General features: G+C 45.2%; 1 protein-coding gene across 1 annotated transcript; it reads left to right on the top strand.

Moving 5' to 3' along the window:
• Window positions 1-396: 396 nt before the first annotated feature.
• Window positions 397-12331, top strand: LOC119377886 (multidrug resistance protein mrp-7; the record flags this gene model as incomplete). The annotated part of the gene is made up of 4 exons (XM_037647181.2): window positions 397-1288; window positions 8743-8919; window positions 11570-11737; window positions 12150-12331. Coding segments are annotated over exons 1-4 (1394 nt in total), but the record flags the coding sequence as incomplete, so codon positions are not given.
• Between the last annotated feature and the right edge of the window lie 9646 nt (window positions 12332-21977).

Raw genomic sequence — 21977 nt, 5'->3', positions numbered from 1 at the left:
AAAATGAAATCGAACAAAGGAGGCACAAAGCTGTGCCTTGGCGGTTATATGTACACAAGACAAAAAGATACTGCCTCAGGCACCCGGTGGCGTTGTGCTAAACGTAATGGATGCAAAGGCGCTTTAATTATGGACAAATCCTCAACAAACTGCCACCGGAGTGTTCACCACAACCACCCTGCAGATGATTCTGCGATTAATATCGCAAAAACAATGCAGCAAATGAAAGAGACTGCACTTGTCTCGAGAGAAAAACCCGCCGCCATTGTCGCAGATGCCGTCAGGAACCTTAGTGACGAAGAAAAATGCCGCATAAGCAGCGAGCAGAGCCTGAAAACGCTGCATTCGCCAGCAGCGGAGCAAAATGTACCCACCGAATCCTGTCAGCCTCAGGGACCTTGTTATTCCGGCTCCTTGGACTATGACTGCGGGCGACCGCGCAGAGCGCTTCCTGCGCTACGATACTGGGCCAGAGACTGAAAACAGACTGCTTGTATTTGCCAGCGCAACGTGCTTGAAGCTATTAGCCGAGAGCAGCACATGGTTTATGGACGGAAACTTTGACCTCGCTCCCAAGGGATTCCTTCAGTTATACTTTGTTCTTGTGCCGCTAGGCGAGGGCGTCGTGTCAGTTGCATATGCGTTCATGACAAGGAAGAACCAGCAAGCGTACGAGGATCTGTTCAAGTCATTACGTGACCAGCGCGAACTCCTTGGACTCACTTTGTACCCGGATGTCATTATATGCGACTTTGAGAAGGCGACCATGAATGCTGTAAAAGCAGTTTTTGGAGAAGACGTCACGATAAAGGCGTGCTTCTTCCATCTGTGCCAAAGCACCTGGCGAAAAATTCAAGAGCTCGGGCTGGTCACCCTTTACAGGCAAGATCAGGAGTTTCGAACTTTCATGGGAATGCTGGACGCCCTAGCTTTCCTGCCCCTTGACGACGTAGAAGATGGAATGACCGCATTGAAAGGTTTAATGCCAGAAGCTGGCCGAGAAGTACTAGAGTATTTTGACGAAACGTATGTTTCGGGTACTTACAGGCGGGTACAGAGAGCTGACAACATAGTTCGTCTGCGGCGAACACCTCCCACTTACCCCCATGCTATGTGGAACGTCTACTCGGCCACTCTTGATGGAGGGCACAGGACAAACCATCATGCGGAGGCCTGGAACAGGAGGCTGGGAAGCATCGTTGGCCACAGCCGCCCAACAGTGTGGAGGGCCATTGACGCCTTGCGCTCAGAAGAAGCCACAGTGACGATGAAGATGGCCCAGTCTCGAGTCGGTGCACCCCCAAAAAGAGGAGCAAATCAGCGGTCATGGCCATGCAGCAGCGTGTTCATAACCTATGTGAGGACTATATATACTGCCGGGAAGACGAAAGTTGAAGATTTCCTGACGGCTATCGGACGTACGATTCGGTTTTAGTTTCACTTGTTCTTGAGCAAACTGCGGCCGAAAATTTGAGAAGTGTCGAATAAAGAATGCAGTGTTTTGTCAAGTGAGTTCGCACAAGATTGGTTTTTCGGTTAATTTTTCACTTGGGGACTTTTTTTCCTAGAGAGCAATGCCAGAGGGGACGTTTCTTCCGGGACGTATATTCCGGGGACGTTTTTTCCTACACCCGCTGTGAACATGTGCAGTTCTTTTGCGGCATGGTTATTTTAATATCGCTGGCAGTGTGCTATCGGTGAAAGCCTTCGACAAAGGTTCGCTGAGAGAACAAAGGGCGCGCGATGGTCAAACGGCCTCGTTGCTGACGTTCTGCTCATATGCCTAACGTCATTCACTGTGCTGCACGCGCTCTCATATTCACGCAAAACCAGGTGAGTTGTAGATATTCATGGGGGGGGGGGAGGGGACAGGGCAAAGCCACGTCAGGTGCAGAAAGCGTTCGTAGGTGGGTTGCGAAGGATCAATACATCGACTGAGAAGAAAAATAATCCGCTCAGCTCCACTTCGCGAACACTGTCAAAAAAGTGAAGCTTATTCCCGTCATTCATCAGACTATATCGTACTTCTATGTTTTCCAAGTCTTCCCTTCGCCGGCGCGTCGTTGGGTGGCTTCTTCATTGGGAGAACGAGAAATGTTCACCATTCTTCAAGCGCAAACTCCTGAACACTGACACGCTATTTTACCCTCCACAGCGCCTCACCGTCATCCCATCATGGCGCGTTTCTCGAAGGTTCACCCCTCGCATCTCGCAGCACGTTCTCGCTTCTCGCAGCACGGCGCAGCCCTCCCCTTCCTAGCGAGCCTGACTCTCGCCACGCTGCAAGGCCACGTGGTCACTTCTACGCCGACCCCGGACATGAAAGCCTCGACTAAGAACAGCTTCGCTGTTAAGAGAAGCCTTTCGCCTTCGTGTCGTGTCACGCGAATGCGTTAGGGACCCTGTGAGTTTCTCACTTTCGTAAGATAGTTGCGATAGCGAACTTCACACATCGTCAAAGGCTGGATAACGTCCGGAAGATACTAATTACTGCTGAGGAAGATAGTAATTACTGCTGGCCGAGTGTACCCTAATTAGGTCCAATTAAGTATAATACGTGCTAATTAAGAATAAGGCAACGACCGCACGCATCAAACTCCTCGCCGAGACGTGGGAGGCCAAGATATTCTCATGGGACCTAGACGACCAACGAGGACTCGTCGGCAGGGCCCGGGAGGCGATCGCTGCCAGAGGATTCCTGCGCTGAGGGACCCTCCCAGCTAGGGTGACCCCGAGCTTACGAGCTCCGGAACACTGTTTCGGCAAATTAAAAGTTTATTTCATCATCAACATCATCTAATTATTACCATTTGAGTTGTGTGATTGAGCCAGGGCCCAACAAAGGTAACGGTACCCAAGGTTTCGTGTGCTTAATTAAGTCTAATTACGATTGTGCCAAGCCGGGACTAGCTAATTAAGTCCAATAAAGTATAATTCGTGCGAATTAAGAGTAAGTCTAATTAAGACTATTTAAGTTGTGTGTGATCGAGTCAGGCCAACCCAAGGTACCGCTACTCAAGGTTTCGTGTGGCCTAATTATTTCTAATTAAGTCTAATTGAGATTGAGGCAAGCCGGGACTATCTAGGAGACACACAGCTCTGTTGTGACTTTGTTTTGCTCCTCTTGTGCAAACTACTCATGTTTTTTCGAATGATTTGGCACAGTGCTGTTCTTAGTGTACTTTATTTCCTCGCAGTTACCGCAACTTTTTTTTTTTTTCGCAGTCGGCCATGGGGCTCAAGCGCATTGCGAGGGTGTGTGTCGAAAGTGAGGAGAAGAATGCCCATCTGTTGAAGAAAAGCGAGAAAAATTTACTGAGGGGTAAGTGTATTCTGCAGAATTAAAAATTCAGACGTGTCTAATGGAAAATTGCCTGTAATAGATCATGCAGCTTTCGTTTTTGTCTTTCTCTGTCGCTTTGCGCTCTTAAGCAAGTATTAAGCAACACGGCCAAGTCATAGTCTTACTACCCCTTCAAATTGCGACTCTTTTAAAGCGAAACTGTCTTTGCGAACCTACATTCTTTGCTTACCGTGATAGCCAGTTGTATAGCTTAAGGGGCCATGGCACTGAATTTTCGGTCGTAATCTGTGTTATGTGGATTAATCCTTGTGCATTCACAAATAAGCTGGCGAAATTTTAGAGCATTTGGTCGAGCACTTAACTTAAAATCGAATATATTTATAAACACGCAAGCGGCCCGAGAGTCAGGCAACACTGGTGAACTCGCGAGCCGTGACGTAACAAGCAGCTATAGCTGTGCAAGCGTCTGCATTGCGGCGAATGATATCGTTCCGTGGTCAGCTGCACGTGATATCGAGATATTTTAGCTTTCTTCAGCTTGGCACTGAAATTGAACGATTTGCAGCGGCTGAAACTTTGGTAGAAGACGACGGCTCCGTTCCGTGCTGCACATGACGTCACACGCGCCATCGCAAAATGGCGGTCGCCGACGGTGGGTGGGGTTTACAGCCGGCGACTTCTAGGGCTTGTTTTGCACTGAAATATTCTTTTACGCCCGACTTTTAAAACCTGCATAGGCATAATAGACCCTCTACTTCTAGTTTTCGCTGAAGACCACAAATCTTTGGGTGACCGTGTCATGGCCCCTTTAAGTCGCGCTTTAAAAAAACTAGTAAAGAAGCAATTGCGCCTCGCGTAATGCCATCATACCAAACTTCCGTTATTCTACTCCCAGCAGGCCAAGTAACATCTGGGTACGTATTTCCTGTATATAAGTGAAAGTTCTGGTTTCTACTTCCGGCCTTTACATTACTTCCTTCTGCAGCAGAAATAAAGGCGCGCTAGTTGAAACCTGTGTATTCTAGGGCAGTTTAACAACTGGTCTAACAACCTGTTGTAATACCAGCGCCGGTCCTGTTTCCTTTCACGTCTCTCGTCTCTTTGCGTGCTGCCCAATAAGGCGTACTTCTTTTTGGTGCACACTTTCAGTTATTGCTTAGCTATAAGGAAATCCTTTGAAACAATAACGTTCAGAAGTGACCAGGTTAAAAAACTTGACCTAGTTCAACGAAATGAAATCTCAGGAAAAAGCGAAACTGTGCTCGTTCCTTTGGAGCTTTTTGTGTTTTGCTGTAATTGTCAGTGTTTTCTTTGTCTTTAACTATGGTTCTTGAGTGTTTCGCCATGGTGGACTTCGCTGCACTTGCCGTTTCTTTCTCGGTTACTTCTCTCGGACATCGGGGTTGGCGGCTTCCCTCCGCTGCCGCCTGGCTTGCGCTTCCTGCTCTCGAAGCTCGGGGTTTGCTGCTCGGCGTCGGCGCTGCTGCTTTCGTGCGAGCTCCCACTAGGGGGTGGGGGGGAGTGTTACTTCGTATAACTCCCAATTGTTGGTTCAATTCAGACGTTCCGCCGACGCCGGCGCCAGGGGCTCCTTCAGTTACGACCCCTGAGCCCGGGGTCAGCAGTAGGGTGGCGCTTACGTTGCTTATGTCGTCATGGCAACAGGAACGGCAGCCGCTCGCTCCTCGCCCCCCCACCCCCTCTGTCGCGCGCCGGTTTTTTTAATATTTCAATTTATTACACAGATGGTTCCATCTGCATGGACCATTGCACTTTCGCATGGAATTCAAGAAATTCCCCCGGACCGCAAAGCGGGAATATCGCCCTGTGGGATGTCAGTCTCCAAGTCGAACCCGGTTCGCTAGTGGGAGTGGTCGGCTTTGTGGGCAGCGGTAAATCTGCACTCCTAGCCTCCATGCAAGGCGAGATTCACCGAATCAGCGGCTACTGCAGCATTGCGGTAAGTGGGCCGTATGAGGCAACCTCATAGACGTTTTTTAGGTCACCGCTTTTCAGTGAATAACTTTTGGTAATAAAGCACAAGCTGTTCGAATGGACAGCTTACGCAAAGCATGGGTAATTGGGCTAGTTGGTACTTGTTCCTGTTTGACAGAACATGAGGCGCGCACGAACACGAGCACGGTCACTAGAAAAACAAGGAAACAACACCGCGCCTATGTTGTTCTTTCGTTTCCTGTTACCGTGTTTGTGTGCGCGCAATTTTCCGTCAAAGGTGAGCTTACGAAAAATTGTTACACCGTTTATTTGTACGGACGTGCGAATATTCGAAAAATTTGAATAACAAATCACATAGCTCTGTATTCGGTTCCGCTCTCGAATCGAGTAGCGCATGTTCGAAATACCGAATATTTTTCGAAGAACCAGCAACGACAAAAAATGCTCGAAGGAACGAGACCTTGAAGCAGCGAGGGGTAACTTTTCTCGTTCTCATCATCGGATTACCCAGATGCATGCAGCTCATGTACTTACGGGACTATCGACGTTATATTGATCACAGCATGACGGAGCTTTTGCTTAAAACTCCAGCGTAGTCGAAGCGACAGTGTCATTAATCCACTATCTTCACCACAGCATTCATGATGATATTAACTCAAGAAAAATTGCTGAATATTTATGTATCAGTTAACTCTACTTAAAAGCTGTTCACAAAGCCCCATCTTGAATACTGTAGTCGCTGCTATATTTGAGCCTGCATTTACAAAATATTTCGAAGGCTCTAGTTGCTGCTGTATTCAAACTTCCCCGAGTTTAAGCAATTGAGGTATTCTTGTCAGTTAATAGTAATCGTAATGTTGTTTTCTTTTTTTGCAAAAGCTTGTGAATATTTGTTTCAAATAAAGTGCTATGGAATTTTTGGGTTGCTTTGAAAATTGTTGCCTCACTATTCGAGAACGATTCGGTGTCATCACTATTCGATTCCTATTCGATTCGGTTCTAAAGTTCACTATCTGCACACCCCTACTTATTTGTGATAACTAGCGACCCGCCTCATGTTGTACATCACTGCTTATTACAACCATCTTATACTGTTTATTAGGAATAGGCGGCAGCATAATTATATAGTTCTTTTTTACTGTCCAGTTACTTAGCAGCATGCTTGATGGATACTTTCCCATCTTTAAGCTTTCAAGGATGTTAGTAAAAATGCAGATCGATATGAATAGAAAATATGCTTGCTACAAAAAACTAGATATGAGCTTTTTCTTTAGATTGCGGCAAATTTCAATGGCTACTCCTGGAAAAAAGACTTCTCAGTTCGCACGCATTTAGACAGGAGACCCCGTGCACAATCATCCTCTTACGTCACCCTGTAGAAAAGGCCACCATGGTGAAATAGTACAGATGGAGAATAGCTCTTTACACCATATCACCTACAAGTCATCGTTTTGTAAACACTGTGTTGGAACGAAATTTGGCAAATGTTACACAGAAAGTAAAGCATACACGTGCGCATGAATCTTTATCGTTTTCATGAAGAGGTTTACTCGTTCAACTTATTATCCGATGCCGCTATCTTGACGATGTGATCGTTGGTTTGACCGCCCGCTGGATGATTCCTGAATGCATTGTGCGCCTTCCCTACCGTCTCGCCTAGGTGCTATGTTTATACAAACCAACGTGTGGTAGGTCATCATGAGAGCACTAATATATCCTCACTTTTAAATCATAGTAACTAACACTGGGTCCAGGTCCTTTGCAGTACGCACGCAGTACGAGCTAGAAAACCGATCTGCAGCAAAGTAGTATGGCAGAATGGCTCATACAGCACTACTTGACACACTTTAATGAAAAAGACACCACACGGTGCTTTTTCCTGATCCTTGTCAAATCACCCTGCGTCCCGTATGAACTCCTACAGACTCGCCAGTTTTTGTTTGTTTGTTTTGTCCTTCTGCGGCTGGGAACATATCATTTGTAGATGTCGACAAAACACCAAAATGTAACCACTGTTGGGTACCGCACGAACGGACGAAACAGGAAGGAAGAAGACGGGACGAGCGCTGGTCTATCAATTGAGAGACTTATTTAAAAAAAATGAAATATATGCAGAAGACGTAAACCACACACGTGCTTAGGAGCGATCAATGAACAGAATTTCTTCTCATAATGACATCGACGGCTGATTAATGCAATTGCTATCACGCTTGGCCATGTGGCATGTTTGGTGATCTAACGTGTGCGTTGATCGTGATGATGCGTGATAATTCAGGTTTGTGCCAACGAAGGCATGCATCCGCATTCATGACATTGGCTGGGGATATAAGAAAAGATACGCCTCCCTTTAAGGAATTACCATGCTCTCGCAACCTGATGTTAACACATCTGGCAGTCTTTCCGATGTAGACACTGCCGCATGTGCAAGGTATTCTATATACCACCCCAGTAGACCACGTGGTATACCATAACGTGCTTTATCTTTTCCAATAAATCTTTCAGTTGTTAGACCAGCGCTTGTCCCGTCTTCTTACTTCGTCTTTCGTCTGTTCGTGGGCTATCCAAGAATGAATAGGTGCCAACTCACCTGCTTTCAGTCACACTACGAAAATGTAAAATGGCCCCCGAACAAATGAGATCTTGGGAATGAAAATGCATAATACTACATAAAAGAAAGCGCCGTTACTGACCGTATGGAACAATACATAGATGGATGCAGCAAATGGATGAATTGGTTAAAATCTGAATGCTTCAAAAAACATTAAAAGAAAGTCGCATCACTAACATCAGTAAATTGTCTAGTGAGCATTCTTTTTATTTCCGAGAAGGGCATCAAGTAATGCTCCACAAATGGTAGAAGTAGCACATCTGATCTACACAGAAAACTTACAGCACTTCGCAAATATCCACTTTTATACCGAAGTGGCACTCTCTCTTCATGCACTCCGATGTGTTCATTTATGCCGCTTTATATTATTGATGCCAGTTGGGACACCGATGTGTCTGCTTCGTTGCGCAGGTAAATTTGTTTATTCTGTGTTTCAGCTGAGAGTTCTAATCCAAATACTTGTACCGCAACGGCTCCTGTTAAAAAAAATGCTGCAAGCAAGCACTGTAAGCTTGTGTTTACTTAGGACAGCTTAAATGTACTAAGTAAAAAACACTACAGTATCAATCCCAGAAAGTTCAGTCAATTCATTTCAGGTATTGAGCAGGATACTGCTCCGTTACACGCTTAATTAAACGTTATGCGTTCACGGAGTGCGCAGTACACATCTTGCTAGTTTCGACACGTTTTGGTATAAACTTTCAGAAGAAGGGCAAGAATTGACAGTATTTGTAGTGCGCCCACAGCGACAACTCTCGCGAGAAATAACGCAAACATTCCATTTGCACACACCGACTACGATGGGTGAGCATCGAAGAAAGTTCTAAGCTAAGGCAGCGTTGTTCTCGAAAAAAAGAAACCTTCGTTCTCACAGGGATCAGTGGCATGCGTTCCTCAAGGCTCGTCTGTCTTCAACATGACTGTCAGGGACAACATTCTATTCGGAAAGACACTGGATGTGGCTCGTTACACACGAGTGTTGGACGCCTGTGAACTCCTGCACGACGTGGGCCGTTTTCCAGCAGGCGACCTCACTGAAGTCGGGGAAAAGGTATGGCCAACTTCATTTTGTATCTGCTAGGCAGCAAGACTCTTCTTAAGATCTCGTCTCACGATAAATAAAGCAACTACTCGGCCCTGATAATTTCAACCTGAATGAAAAAAATTTAGGTGTCTTTCCACTACCGGAAAAATGGAAGCAAGCGAGACTTGGCGTTTGCGTGCCTGACGTACTTTCTATCTTTCTTCCTTTCTTTTTCTCTTTCTTTCTCTCACTCTTTCTTTCTTTTTTTTCTTTCTTTATATCGCAATGAAGAAGGCTCCTACCTAACTGTTTTCTTCTTCCATGCCGGGAATTGAACCCCGTCATCCATCTACTTAGCAGCGCAACACTTAGCTGCTAAAAGTCACACCGACGTTCATGCGTTCATATCCAAGCAACACCGAAACGTGGTAACGTGAAAGGGCAAGTCACCTCGGTAACCGCGATAAACGATCGGGTGGCCGTATCAGAAACGGCTGATCGCTGTCAAGCCACACGATCCAGATATCAGCGATTGTTGGACAACGGCGCATACAATAACGCGTGTGGCCGGCGCACCTTCAAAGGCCGCATTTGTTTGCGCTAGCGGGCGCGTTTTTTATTTTTTTTATTTTTTTGCGAACACACAGAGTCAAAGGCACTTATGAGGCAATAAAAGCTTCGCTTGAAAAGCGCACAAATGCATGAAAGCCTCCGAGGTGCCGGAAATACGACAGGGACCTCAAAGCGAGAGGCCACGCTCTTTAGCGAATGTACAATGAACCCGCACAATGATATAACTTTTGCTATTTGCATTTTCTACGAAAAGACGCCTGTAGAGCGAACAAGAATATATAGATATGCATGAGCTGAGGCAGTACCTGTCAAGAACATACTTTTGAATGATGTCAATATCGCATGTTAAGCTAGACGTTATTTATTTCACTTTCAGTTGTGGGATTCACATATGTATATGCTCGTCGAGTTTCTGCAGACCCCATTTATAGCGTCCGCAGAATGAGGGCTAAAGACTAGATTTACAAAGAAATTATTGAAATCTTCAGCTAATTCTGCTCCTTGTTTGACTTGATTGTTCAACGTTATTTCAGAATTTCTGCATTTCAAGATGCTCGATTTAGTACCTGAATAATTTTCCTGCACATTACGTCCAATTTCTGTTTGTTCCCGATTTCGGAGTAACTGTAGAAATAGTTTCGCTTTGCATTACGCAATAAGGCATTAGCTTTGTTTCTATGTATCCGAAAGGTATCCCAGCCGGCAGCGTTACGCATTTTGAGAAATGTGTTAAAAAGCTTATATTTCTTGTTAATCATCCTAAGGCACTCCTCATTTATCCCGGGTTCATGCGCTTTTTTACTTTTTTAATGTGTGGTTAAGGGAAATGACTTGGAATGTGTTTCAAGAAATAGGACCAAAAATTGATTATATGCATTATCAGTGGTGGTAGACATGTATACAGTATAAATTTTATTTTGTAACGTTGTTGCGAAAGTCCCGCAACGTTTTTTCGCTGATGTCCTTAATTCTTTTGCTCGGTATATATGTACGGTCAGAATTAGGCACTTTTGTCAACGAAAAATGGGTAAGTCATCACTAATGCTTGGTGGCAATACAACACTGATAACGTCGGGCCCTGGTAGATTTTAAAAAATAAATCAAATAACTTTTCGTTATATTTGTAACTCGAGTGCAATCTCTAATCACAATATTTAAACAGTATAAAGATGACACTGTGTATAACGTGTGTTGAGCATTTGAGTAAATATGAGTATTGCTAGGTCGTTTTCACTTGAATAGTTCAATGAACTTTGCAAATATGCGATTAATGGATCGACGATTCCATCTGGAGGGCAGTACATTACATTACAGCTATGATATATTTCTGTGAAAGGCACTCTGTATCACGTGTTATAAAAGAAAATTCAGGAAGTAGGTCACAATAATTAAGTAATGCACTTTGTCATATTCAGTAACAATCCTCCACCACGTTTGCCCTCGCGGTCAAGTGAAAAGTGTGATAATTGTCATTCAGCATGGCATCGCAGTCCGAATTCAGCCACGTTTCAGTGAGCGTAATTATGTCGCACTTAAAACAAAACTGATCCAGGAATGATTCAGCAAGCCTTGATTATGATAGGGAGATCGGACGTTCCGACGGAAGCACGTTAGTCCAATAATGCTGTCGGAAGATGCAAAGCTGTTAACTTCCGGAATGCCAGGGACCAAAGGCAGGCAGGTCATTGTGAGAATCATGTCATTACTTCATTTTCTTTTGTTCATCGATTGTGAAACATGTCTCTCGGACATGACCAACAGGGGGGGGGGGGATACGATGAACCTTTGCGTCTCCCCCCTAATGGGGAACCCTGCGCACGTCTGTGGACACGGACATCATTGTTTTCTGTCACTGAGCGAGGTAAATGTGTGGCTGTACCCAGCTTATGCGGCCGATGCGGCAACGACGCGACAGAAGGCTAGGGCGCCCACGCAGCGTGGCTCTATCTTTCGAAGAATGCGAGGGATGGCGCCACTTTTTGCATAATCAATGAATAACTTTGAAGTCGCTTAGTTTTGTATCTGTTTTTTTTTCTGCGCCGTTTAGCAGTAGGTTTCTCCACTGAAAGACCACGGCCAATAAGATCTTCGTTTTCGTTGACAGGGTGCAACGCTCAGCGGAGGACAGAAGCAGAGGATTTCACTTGCTCGAGCAGTGTACAGCGACAGCAGCGTCTACCTTCTGGACGATCCCCTAAGTGGGCTGGACGTCCATGTGGCTGTCAAAGTTTTCAAGCGAGTCATCGGTAATAATGGACTACTTCGCAACAAGGTAAACATCATGACAGTTCAATCCTAGGTTATCCTAGATTATCCGGCTGGCGTTATCGCACTGCGCCTGCTTATCATCCGCCAGTCATTACTGACACTGGGAACACACACCCGGTGCGATATCTGCGACGGGAACAAGATTCTAGCGCTACGTTGACGACTACTGAGAGCACGAATTCGCCTAGAGATAAACCAAGGCTTATCGGTGTTGGGCACGCACCCTCGGACTAATCGACCCACGCTAGGCTAGGCTGACTGGGCCGAAAGCCACGCTTTCCGCTTTTGGCGTTTCTTTTTTTCGCGATAGTACTTCACACACGCATCTCTAGTCCGCATTTATTCCCCTAGGCACACTAATTAGGTATAGTACGCTTTTTCTAGTGAGCTAACAACTGGCGTGCAACCATTTACAGACACGGATCGTGGTGTCGAACCAAAGCCGCTTCCTCGAACAAATGGACCGTATTCTACTAGTGATAAATAAGCAGGTTGCTTCGTTTGAAAATATTGATGACCTAAAAAGTGACCCGAGGTGCCCCATAACGCTACAACGAGACGACAAAGAAAGCGAGGCACAAGAAAACGGCCCGCAAAGGTGAGTTGCAAGAATGAGTAGACAATTCGCACGAGGTGGAAGACTGGTCAGTCAAATAAAAGTGGGTGCATGGAAGTTTGAATGCAAAGAACATGAGCGTGCGTAAAAATAATGCCACAATAGAACACGCTTTTACGAAATACGAATACGTATTTTGCATGCATTATTTTCACCATTCGTGCTTTTAACATACATATGTTTTCTCATCATCGCTACTTGTAGTTTTATTTCCTTTTTTTTTTTGAAGGTATGCCAGATAGGTGTCCTGGAGGTTCTCCATTTTTAACAAGAAAAAAAAAGTCGGGGGGCAACACTAACCCTTGACTCAGGTGCCTGGTAATGGCGCTCGCACGTCGGCGTTCGTGTGCCGTGGTGTATTCCTTCCGTTAATATTGCGTTTCGTCGCACGGCCGGAACGAAGCACAGAGGCCACGCAGAAAGAAGCGCGTGGTCCAGATCTGCTACGCCAGGTGCCGCAGTTGATCCCAGCAGCTTCACAAGAAAAGCGCCTCCTCTTTCAAAGGACTCACTCAATAAATTTTCAATATTTATCGTGACAGATGAGTGGCCGTTATTTTAAATAAGCATATGCTCCGATACCACACGCCCCTGGAACCAGAAACATTGATTTCGCACTAGTTTTTTTTAAAACACATTTTATGAATATTTGGAAAACCGGAAGCAAGTGCCTGGCCGGAAGTGCTTGGAAAAGAAACAAGAGGGCGACTCGTAGCTAGTACCACTAAAAAAAAAGCACTTCCAGCCAAGGTGTACATAGCTTGCATTGACGTCACCGTGGCCGCCATCTTTGGGAACCAACTGGTTGAGACGCAGGGTGAAGTCTTGCTAGAACGCGCGGAGCAAGAAACGGGGACATCAGATTAGTTCCGGTGCCCCCTCCAATTCTTTGTGTTCCCCCTTGGCGCAGCTGGCGAACAGAAGAAAGCGGGGAGAGCATAAAAGAACGCGCGGGGAGGGAACGACTGGGAGTCCTCCGCTGAAATGACACTCTAATGATATAAAGAAGTCACGGTGGCCGCTGTGTTTGTAAACCAGCGCAGAGAACCTGTGTGTGACGTCACGTGCAAGCTACGTATTGCATTTGCGTTTTTGTTGCTGTTTCCGTGCCCAAAAGTGTTGTGCGAAATTGTATGTGATTGTTTTTCCATGCTTTTCTTGCTATTACAATCTGGAGACGTTGAAACTAACCCGGGACCTAACACACGCTCTGAGAACCTACTTGATATTGATTCGCTACCAGAAAATCCCGCCGAACAGATGAAAGCAATGTTCAAGCTACTCAAAGATATACACACCCGTTCGCTTCAAAGTTCGAAAACGCAAATTGAGCTGGCTGCTGATGTGAAAGCAATTAAAAGCGGGCAAAAGAGCATAGAAACGAAAATAACGGGAATACAAAAAGACTAGACGAACTTGAAGAAAAATCGCAGAACTTTGATCAACTTGGCAAAGATGTATCAGAAATGCACAAGTCTACATCTGTTCTAACGCACCGAAGTGATACCTACCAAACGCGCCTTGATGAACTTGAGGACAGATCTAGGCGTGACAACCTAATCTTTCACGGAATGGCCGACGCTAAAGAAACCTGGAGCGAAACTGAGGCTAAGCTATCAGCAGCGATAAATGAAGTGTTTGAATCTTTCTGCACTGAGTCGATTGATCGCGCACATCGTCTTGGCACGTTTGCACCTGCCAAATGCCGCCCCATAATAGCCAAATTTTGTAACTACAAGACCAGGGAAAAATTTTTTTCACTTCGTAACCAGCTGAAACAAAGGAACATTTCAGTGACCGAAGATTTTTGCCCTAGTACTCGCACTTCACGCAAAAAGCTAATCGAATTTGCCAACAGTTATCCTGGGCGCCCACAGTCTAAACTGCGCTATAACAAATTATTCATGAATAACAAATGTTTTTGCTACAACTCTGAGCTTGACCGCGTTGAAGAAGTACACTCGCGTGACAACCGACCAAGTCATGGAGACCCCACTGTGAGAAATGCCTCAATCTAAGAAAAAAGGAGGGGTAGTGGCATATCATCGCATCCACAATTGCATCAAGTGTCTGTGCTCTTTGCTAACGCCAGGAGTGTTCTTAATAAGCGCTGTGCCCTCTCATCCATAATAGATACATGCGATGCGAAATAGTGGCTTTAACTGAAACGGGGCTGTCCGCGCAAACGCTCGATTCGGAAATATTTCATGAGGCACACAACTTTGTGGTTTATTGCTGCGACCGCACCGAGCATAGAGGAGGAGGCGTTCTTCTTGCGGTTTCGAAGGACATACCGTCATCACCAATCCAAGTTAACAATTCATTAGAGATAACATGGGTTCTACTAACCTTGGGTAATTGTAACTGGTTCTAGGTGCATGCTACAGATCACCTGCCTCACCATCCACGTTTGTTAACGAATTACATGACTCTATCAATTTAGTTAGCTCTCGTTTTCCTTCTTTACCTATGTTTTTACTAGGAGATTTTAACTTTCCAAACATAACGTGGAACACAATGCCGATACGTCTTTCCCCTTTTTCACAGCAGAGTGAAGATTTCCTTAATATATGCTCCGTTTTTTGCTTCACGCAATTAGTAACTCAAGCCACCAGAATTACAAGTAATGTAGCTAGCACTCTCGATTTAGTACTTACAACGCATCCTGACCTCGCCTCCCATATCACATACTTACCAGGAATCAGCGACCACCTCTCGTTAAACTTTGAAATCAATATTAGTCCTATTAAAAAGACTAAACAGCGGAAAACCATACGAGACTACCGGAAAGCTAACTTCGAAGCAATAAATAATGAACTAACTCACTTCTACGATGATTTATTGCCAATTTCGAATCTCGCTCAGTTCAGTCCAACTGGGACCTGTTCGCATGCACAGTCCATAAACTAACCGAGAAATACATCCCTAATCGCACATTCATTTCCAATCCCCAAGCACCATGGTACTCCAGTCATCTAAAACGCCTATCTAACAGAAAAAAGCGTTTCTTTCGTTTAGCTAAATACTCACTTTCACCTTCGCGCTGGGAAACCTACAATCTGCTTCAAACACCTATTTAAGAGCTCTAAAAACTGCTAAAGACAACTACTTAACTAGAACGCTACCTGAAACACTAAAAACTAATCCTAGAAAGTTTTGGCAAATAATCAATCCAACCACTAACAACACTATATCACTAGAAGATTCATCTGGAAATAGTGTTCCTGATAACATGTGCGCTTCAGTATCAATGATTCATTTACTAGCCAGTTCTCTAAATCCGGTAACATCAAACTTCCTCGTGCGTACCAATACAATTTCATGCCAATGAATGCCGTGATCATCGATGTACCTGGAATCATAAAGTTAATAGATAACTTACCATTCCACCTCTGCTCCTGGCTATGACTGTATTAATAGTAAATTCCTTAAAAGCACTAACGTCGCTAGTTCTGTAATATTAACTAAATCTTTGAACAATCATTGAGTTCTTGTCAACTTCCAAAGGAATGGAAAATAGGGAAGGTGGTTCCAATCTATAAATCCGGCTCCAGAAATTCACGTCTTAATTACCGACCCATATCACTTACAAGTAATTGTTGCAAATTATTAGAACATGTAATCTTCACGAATCTCGCTAACTTTCTTGAGTCTAACTCATACTTTGCTAATGCGCAACATGGTTTTAGAAAATCTTACTCCTGCGAAACTCAGCTGGCTTCTTTCACTCATCATCTGGATCCTGGATCATCATCAAATCCTGGATCGCTCATCCTGCGCTGACAGTATTTTTTTAGATTTTAGCAAAGCGTTTGACAAGGTTTGCCATAAACTACTGCTCTTTAACTAAGCTTGCTAAATATCGACACTAACCTTCTTAGATGGATAGAACATTTTCTCTCTAATCGCTTCCAATTCGTAACTGCTAATGACCATCATTCGCCATTCACTGAAGTACAATCAGGCGTTCCTCAAGGTTCGGTATTGGGTCCTTTATTATTTCTTATATATATTAATGATCTGACTACTTCAATAACCTCTAACATACATCTGTTCGCAGATGACTGTGTTATATACCGCGAAATAACTGATGCTGATGATAGTAAAACACTTCAAGCTGACCTAAATAATATAGCTAACTGGTGCGATAACTGGTTAATGGAACTTAATATCAGTAAATGTAAAAGAATGCACGTATCCAGAACTAACTCGAATCCTAACAGCTATCATATAAACAACATTCCCTTAGATTCCGTCATCTCCTATAAATATCTTGGTGTACACATCACAAATAACTTAAGTTGGACAACGTCATTAACAATGCTAATCGCATGCTCGGCTACTTACAACGTAACTTTTCTAAAGCACCCTCTTCCTTAAAACTAATGCTTTATAAGTCTCTCATACGCTCCAAACTTGAGTATGCATCTGCCATATGGGATCCCAGTCATGCTAAACTTATCACCTCTCCAGAACTAGTACAAAATAACTCTGCTAGATTCACCCTCTCTAACTACAACCGCACTGCCAGTATAACCTCAATGAAAAATAACATCACTTATTCCATTGGCTCACCGACGCAAAGTCGCCCGTCTTTCGCTATTTCATAAAATTTTCCACCATCCAACACTTAATAATGACGTCATACTCCGGCCTGTGTACATTTCAAACCGCGTTGATCATCGTATAAGGTCGGAATCGCGTCATGCCACACTAAGTCTTTCTTTCAGTCGTTTATTCCCCGTACATCTCAGGATTGGAACCATCTTCCCTCAAGCGTCGCAACCATCACTGACTGCAAACTCTTTCACGAAACATTAGATAATATTGTATAACAAGGAAAATCTGTTACCTGTACTCACTGATCCTATTTGTTTATTTTTATTTTTTTTCTTTGAAATAACTACTATTATTTGTATAACCTGGAGAAATGTTCTGTTACCTGTATTCATTGCACTGTTTTATTTTGTATTTTCATGTATTGTATCCACTCCCCTCTTCAATGCCATTTGGCCCTGAGGGTATTATAAATAAATAAAATTTAGCCGAGTGACGTCGTTACGGCAGATAAAAAAGTTGTGTTCACAGTACAAGCACCATTATTGTAGTAAAAGTGATACAAATGTGCACCGTTATAAGAATGAGAAATAATAAGTCCTCGAAGTAATTTGCTGTCCTTAAATATCGTAGGGCAGGCATGCTAGGCACATTGCATGCACACAAAATTTCCGGCAGCTAGAGAATCGGTTAGCAGTTGTGTGATTTGTTGTACTCGCGAATTAAAAACGGTTATCGCTAACCGTGTAAGAAGCATTACTGCAAAAGGGGACAGCACCTCATTCGCTACGTGTGTGTGGCCTGGTGATGCGTGCAGCTGCTATATTGGAGTTGCTGAAGATTATTTTTTTTTAGCTGAATCAACTAGAATTGCTCTATTGGGACAGCTTATTCACCTTTCACGATCCGTTTTCGTCCCAGAAGGACAGCGCGGGTGTCAATCATATGGGCCGCGAGACTTGTGAATACCTACATTTGCGATCTGACGCTTTCGTGCCCTTTGCGACACGGCGTGCCCTCTTGCGACACGGGACACGAACTTCAGAGGCGCGTTCCACGCCGCGTGTTTCGTCAAATGGCCTGAAACTCAGTGTGCACATTCGTGCACGCTTCCTGATTGGATAACTAGCGGTCATTTAACTTCATTGTCCTGCGTATTGCTGCAGAGGATCACTTTGCTGGAGACACTACGTGTTAGACGATTGTTCGACGTGCCGCGTTCCAGGACCAACGTCAAGAGTGCTTTTTTCTCCGCTCGAAACGAATACAACCAAAAAGAAGGTGTGCATGCTTTTCGGGCCTAATAGTTGATTCTTTTTATGCAAGTATTGAAGCTGACTGATGGCAGAATAATTAGATAATTAGTTACACGCGAAGAAACATCAATTACTCAAACTCACACAAAGCAACACATTCGTTCATTTCTTTCCTGCCAATGTAATGCTGAGTGCCTTTGAATCATGTCATGCGAATTTGACGCATTTGCAGACAGTGAATCACAATGCGTGTCTGAAGAGGCTACTGGAACTCGGCTGTCTGAAGGAGCTTCTTTGCGTAGGCGTCCGCAGGGTTCTAATGTTTCCCCGCTGCGCCCCCTCCCCCTCCATCTCCTTTGTGCGAGTCCGAAGAGAAACCAAGCTTCGTTGCGGACACAAACAGAACATGAAGCAGCGACGTGCTGCTCAATTTTCATATAAAATTTTTGAGCGGAAATACACGGCGCAGGACGAAGAAGGGAAACACACACCACACGCCTTCTTCGTAAGGGAGAACGTTTGGGCGTGTGGTTGTTCATCGTTCTTCAGAAACCATAGCGCAAGAAAGAACACGGGACAAGAAAGAGACCAGGACAAGCACTTGTGCTTGTCTCTTTCTTGTCCCGTGTTCTTTATGCGCTATGGTTTGTGAAGAACCGTCTTCGTCCTGCGTCGTCTATTTGCGCTCAAAATGTTATATGAAAATTCGATACCAACTAGCCCACCTAGCCATCCTGTGCTCCTCACAGTGGCCAGCTCTTGGTACCCGGCTTTAAGGAGGTGGATGTTAAATGTAAACCGTTCTTTTAATGCCACATCAGGGTCCTCGGCCGCCTGTATAGCAAACAACATGCGCCCCTTAACGCTGCACATTGAACAATGAAAGAGCATCCCCTACTGACTTACGATACAGGGCTGCGCGACCCGGACTTGAGGATGAGAGACGCGTACACAAACAAGCTCTGACTGACAACTGATTTTTTTTCATCACACATGCAGTAAATAAACACACACAACAAATGATCACGTGGCGCGTGTCTGTCGTGATAGGGATCCATTTTGATTACATGTTTCAAAAGCTGCACTTCTTTTATCATGCAGAGCTAACCGAAGTTCGGCTGACGCATGCGCTATGATTTATATGTATGTGGTATGCTTCCACAACTTTCGCGAAAGGTTTGGTAAATTCCTGTATATTACCCGTGTTTCATAAAACATTGGCTCACAATGTCACGTTCTACAATGCATAGCTAAGTTCGTGCTGGCGTGATTCTTGACAGCTGGGGGTGCTCCCTGAGAAAACATTAAGCACCGTCCCGTCTTCCCAAAATACTTCTTTCCACATGACAGTGTAATTGCATAAACTACCCTCATCGTGCATGGCACGAACTGCATTTTGTGCACTATAACCACTAGGCGACCGTGGCGGGTTGTCAGTGGATGTAGGTTGTCCCGTAACGATCATTAATACATGGCCCACCGACACGAAGTACCGTCACCGCTCCAACCGGCTTCAGAAGACTTCCTTAATATTGACCTGCTTCCCGCGCCAACTTCTGGTCAAAGGTCCATTGAACGTCTCAATAACCTACTGCGAGACCACTCTGGAAGCTACACTGGTGGTACTGGGATGCTCTGAGCCTCATCTGTGCGGGAGAAACGTCACGAAAGGCTTTCAAACGCAAGCAGTTGCGCGCCGTAGGAATCGACGCCGCCCGCAGAATATGCTCTTTATGCAGACTCGTTACAAATAGAAACAATTGCTAGGCGAGTTCTCGGAGAAGCTATAGCCTTAATTAAAGGTCCGCCCGTAGAGTGCGCTTGCAGGAGCGTGCCGTACAGTCATAAGCACGGTCACAGGCGTGCGCAGAGGGGGGGGGGGGGCGTCGGCCCCCCCTCCCCCCGCCGGCCAGCTAAGAAAGGGAGTGCGAAAAGTCTGCCCCATACATTGACTTAATAGGGAGGGGGGACGCCGCGATGATCCTTCGCCCCCCGCCCCATGAAGGGAACCCTGCGCACGCCTATGAGCACGGTTAAACAAGTTCGTGTTTCAGCGCGAAACGACGCTGGCTGAGGCAAAGTAAGGTATAGTAAATGCGTTTGTGTCCCTTCTTTGCCTCTGTCCTCGTTCGTTTTGCGCTGAAGCCCTCAACATGTTTAATCATACACCCAACTCGCCAAATATCAATTCTTCTTCATAAGCACGGTTAGCATGAGCACGTCCCGCACGGTGCATTCAGTGACGACTACCTTTGGCAAGACGTAGCTGTGAACGGGTTCCGGAAAAAACGTCCCCGGAAAAATGTCCCCGGAATATACGTCCCCTGAATAAGCGTCCCCGGAAAAATGTCCCTGGAAAAAATGTCCCCATTTGCGTTGTCGGAAAAAACGTCCCCAGACGGGACCATCGAACGTTGCGCCTTCCAGTCGCCAATTCTTCATTTCTCAAAGGAAAAAAAAAACAAACAAAGGATAGGCGCGAAGATTGCAGTTTACTGAAGAATACGGACGCCATAATGACATATAAACTTCAGCCACTCGTCATGAACTATTGCTGAAAAAGAAGTGTCGCTTCTGAAAGAAAGGAATAGCAGCAGATATGGCGCGATAGCTCCGGACATTGCAACTATACGACGGTCGCATGGGCAACGGGTGGCAGGGTCGGTATATGTTCCTTTGCTGAATAATGCCTTCAGTTGATAGTAGCGGTGGTGTCGTTCCCTCTAATGACATACCAACTAACCCAATCATTGTATGTCATATGCAATATCACATACAATGCGCATGTCAGATACAGTGCTATCTAGCTATTACACGCGCCTGAAACGACATAAAGGGGTTGCCAGTTCAGCGCCCATGCATTTAATCTGGAGGCAGCAGTTTGGGTCGCACCAGCGCTCTCAAGGTAAGTGTACGCATTCGGTAGCTCATTCGATACTTGCCCTGTTGTTGACTTAAACGACACGGTACTTATTTGCAGGATGAGAAAATGAAATCGAACAAGAGGCACAAAGCTGTGCCTTGGCGGTTATATGTACACAAGACAAAAAGATACTGCATCAGCACCCGGTGGCGTTGTGCTAAACGTAATGGATGCAAAGGCGCTTTAATTATGACAAATCCTCAACACACTGCCACCGGAGTGTTCACCACAACCACCCTGCAGATGATCTGCGATTAATATCGCAAAAACAATGCAGCAAATGAAAGAGACTGCACTTGTCTCGAGAAAAAACCCGCCGCCTTGTCGCAGATGCCGTCAGGAACCTTAGTGACGAAGAAAAATGCCGCATAGCAGCGAGCAGAGCCTGAAACGCTGCATTCGCCAGCAGCGGAGCAAAATGTACCCACCGAATCCTGTCAGCCTCAGGGACCTTGTTATTCCGGCTCCTTGGACTATGACTGCGGGCGACCGCGCAGAGCGCTTCCTGCGCTACGATACTGGGCCAGAGACTGAAAACAGACTGCTGTATTTGCCAGCGCAACGTGCTGAAGCTATTAGCCGAGAGCAGCACATGGTTTAGGACGGAACTTTGACCTCGCTCCCAAGGGATTCCTTCAGTTATACTTTTGTTCTTGTGCCGCTAGGCGAGGGCGTCGTGTCAGTTGCATATGCGTTCATGACAAGGAAGAACCCAAGCGCGAGGATCTGTTCAATTCATTACGTGACCAGCGCGAACTCCTTGACTCACTTTGTACCCGGTATGTCATTATATGCGACTTTGAGAAGGCGACCATGAATGCTGTAAAGCAGTTTTTGAGAAGACGTCACGATAAAGGCGTGCTTGCTTCCATCTGTGCCAAAGGCACCTGGC

The sequence above is a fragment of the Rhipicephalus sanguineus genome, unplaced genomic scaffold (assembly GCF_013339695.2).
Source record: "Rhipicephalus sanguineus isolate Rsan-2018 unplaced genomic scaffold, BIME_Rsan_1.4 Seq6014, whole genome shotgun sequence".
Lineage (NCBI taxonomy): Eukaryota > Metazoa > Arthropoda > Arachnida > Ixodida > Ixodidae > Rhipicephalus > Rhipicephalus sanguineus.
The sequence above is the reverse complement of the archived record's forward strand: the minus strand, read 5'-3'. Positions and strand labels throughout refer to the sequence as shown.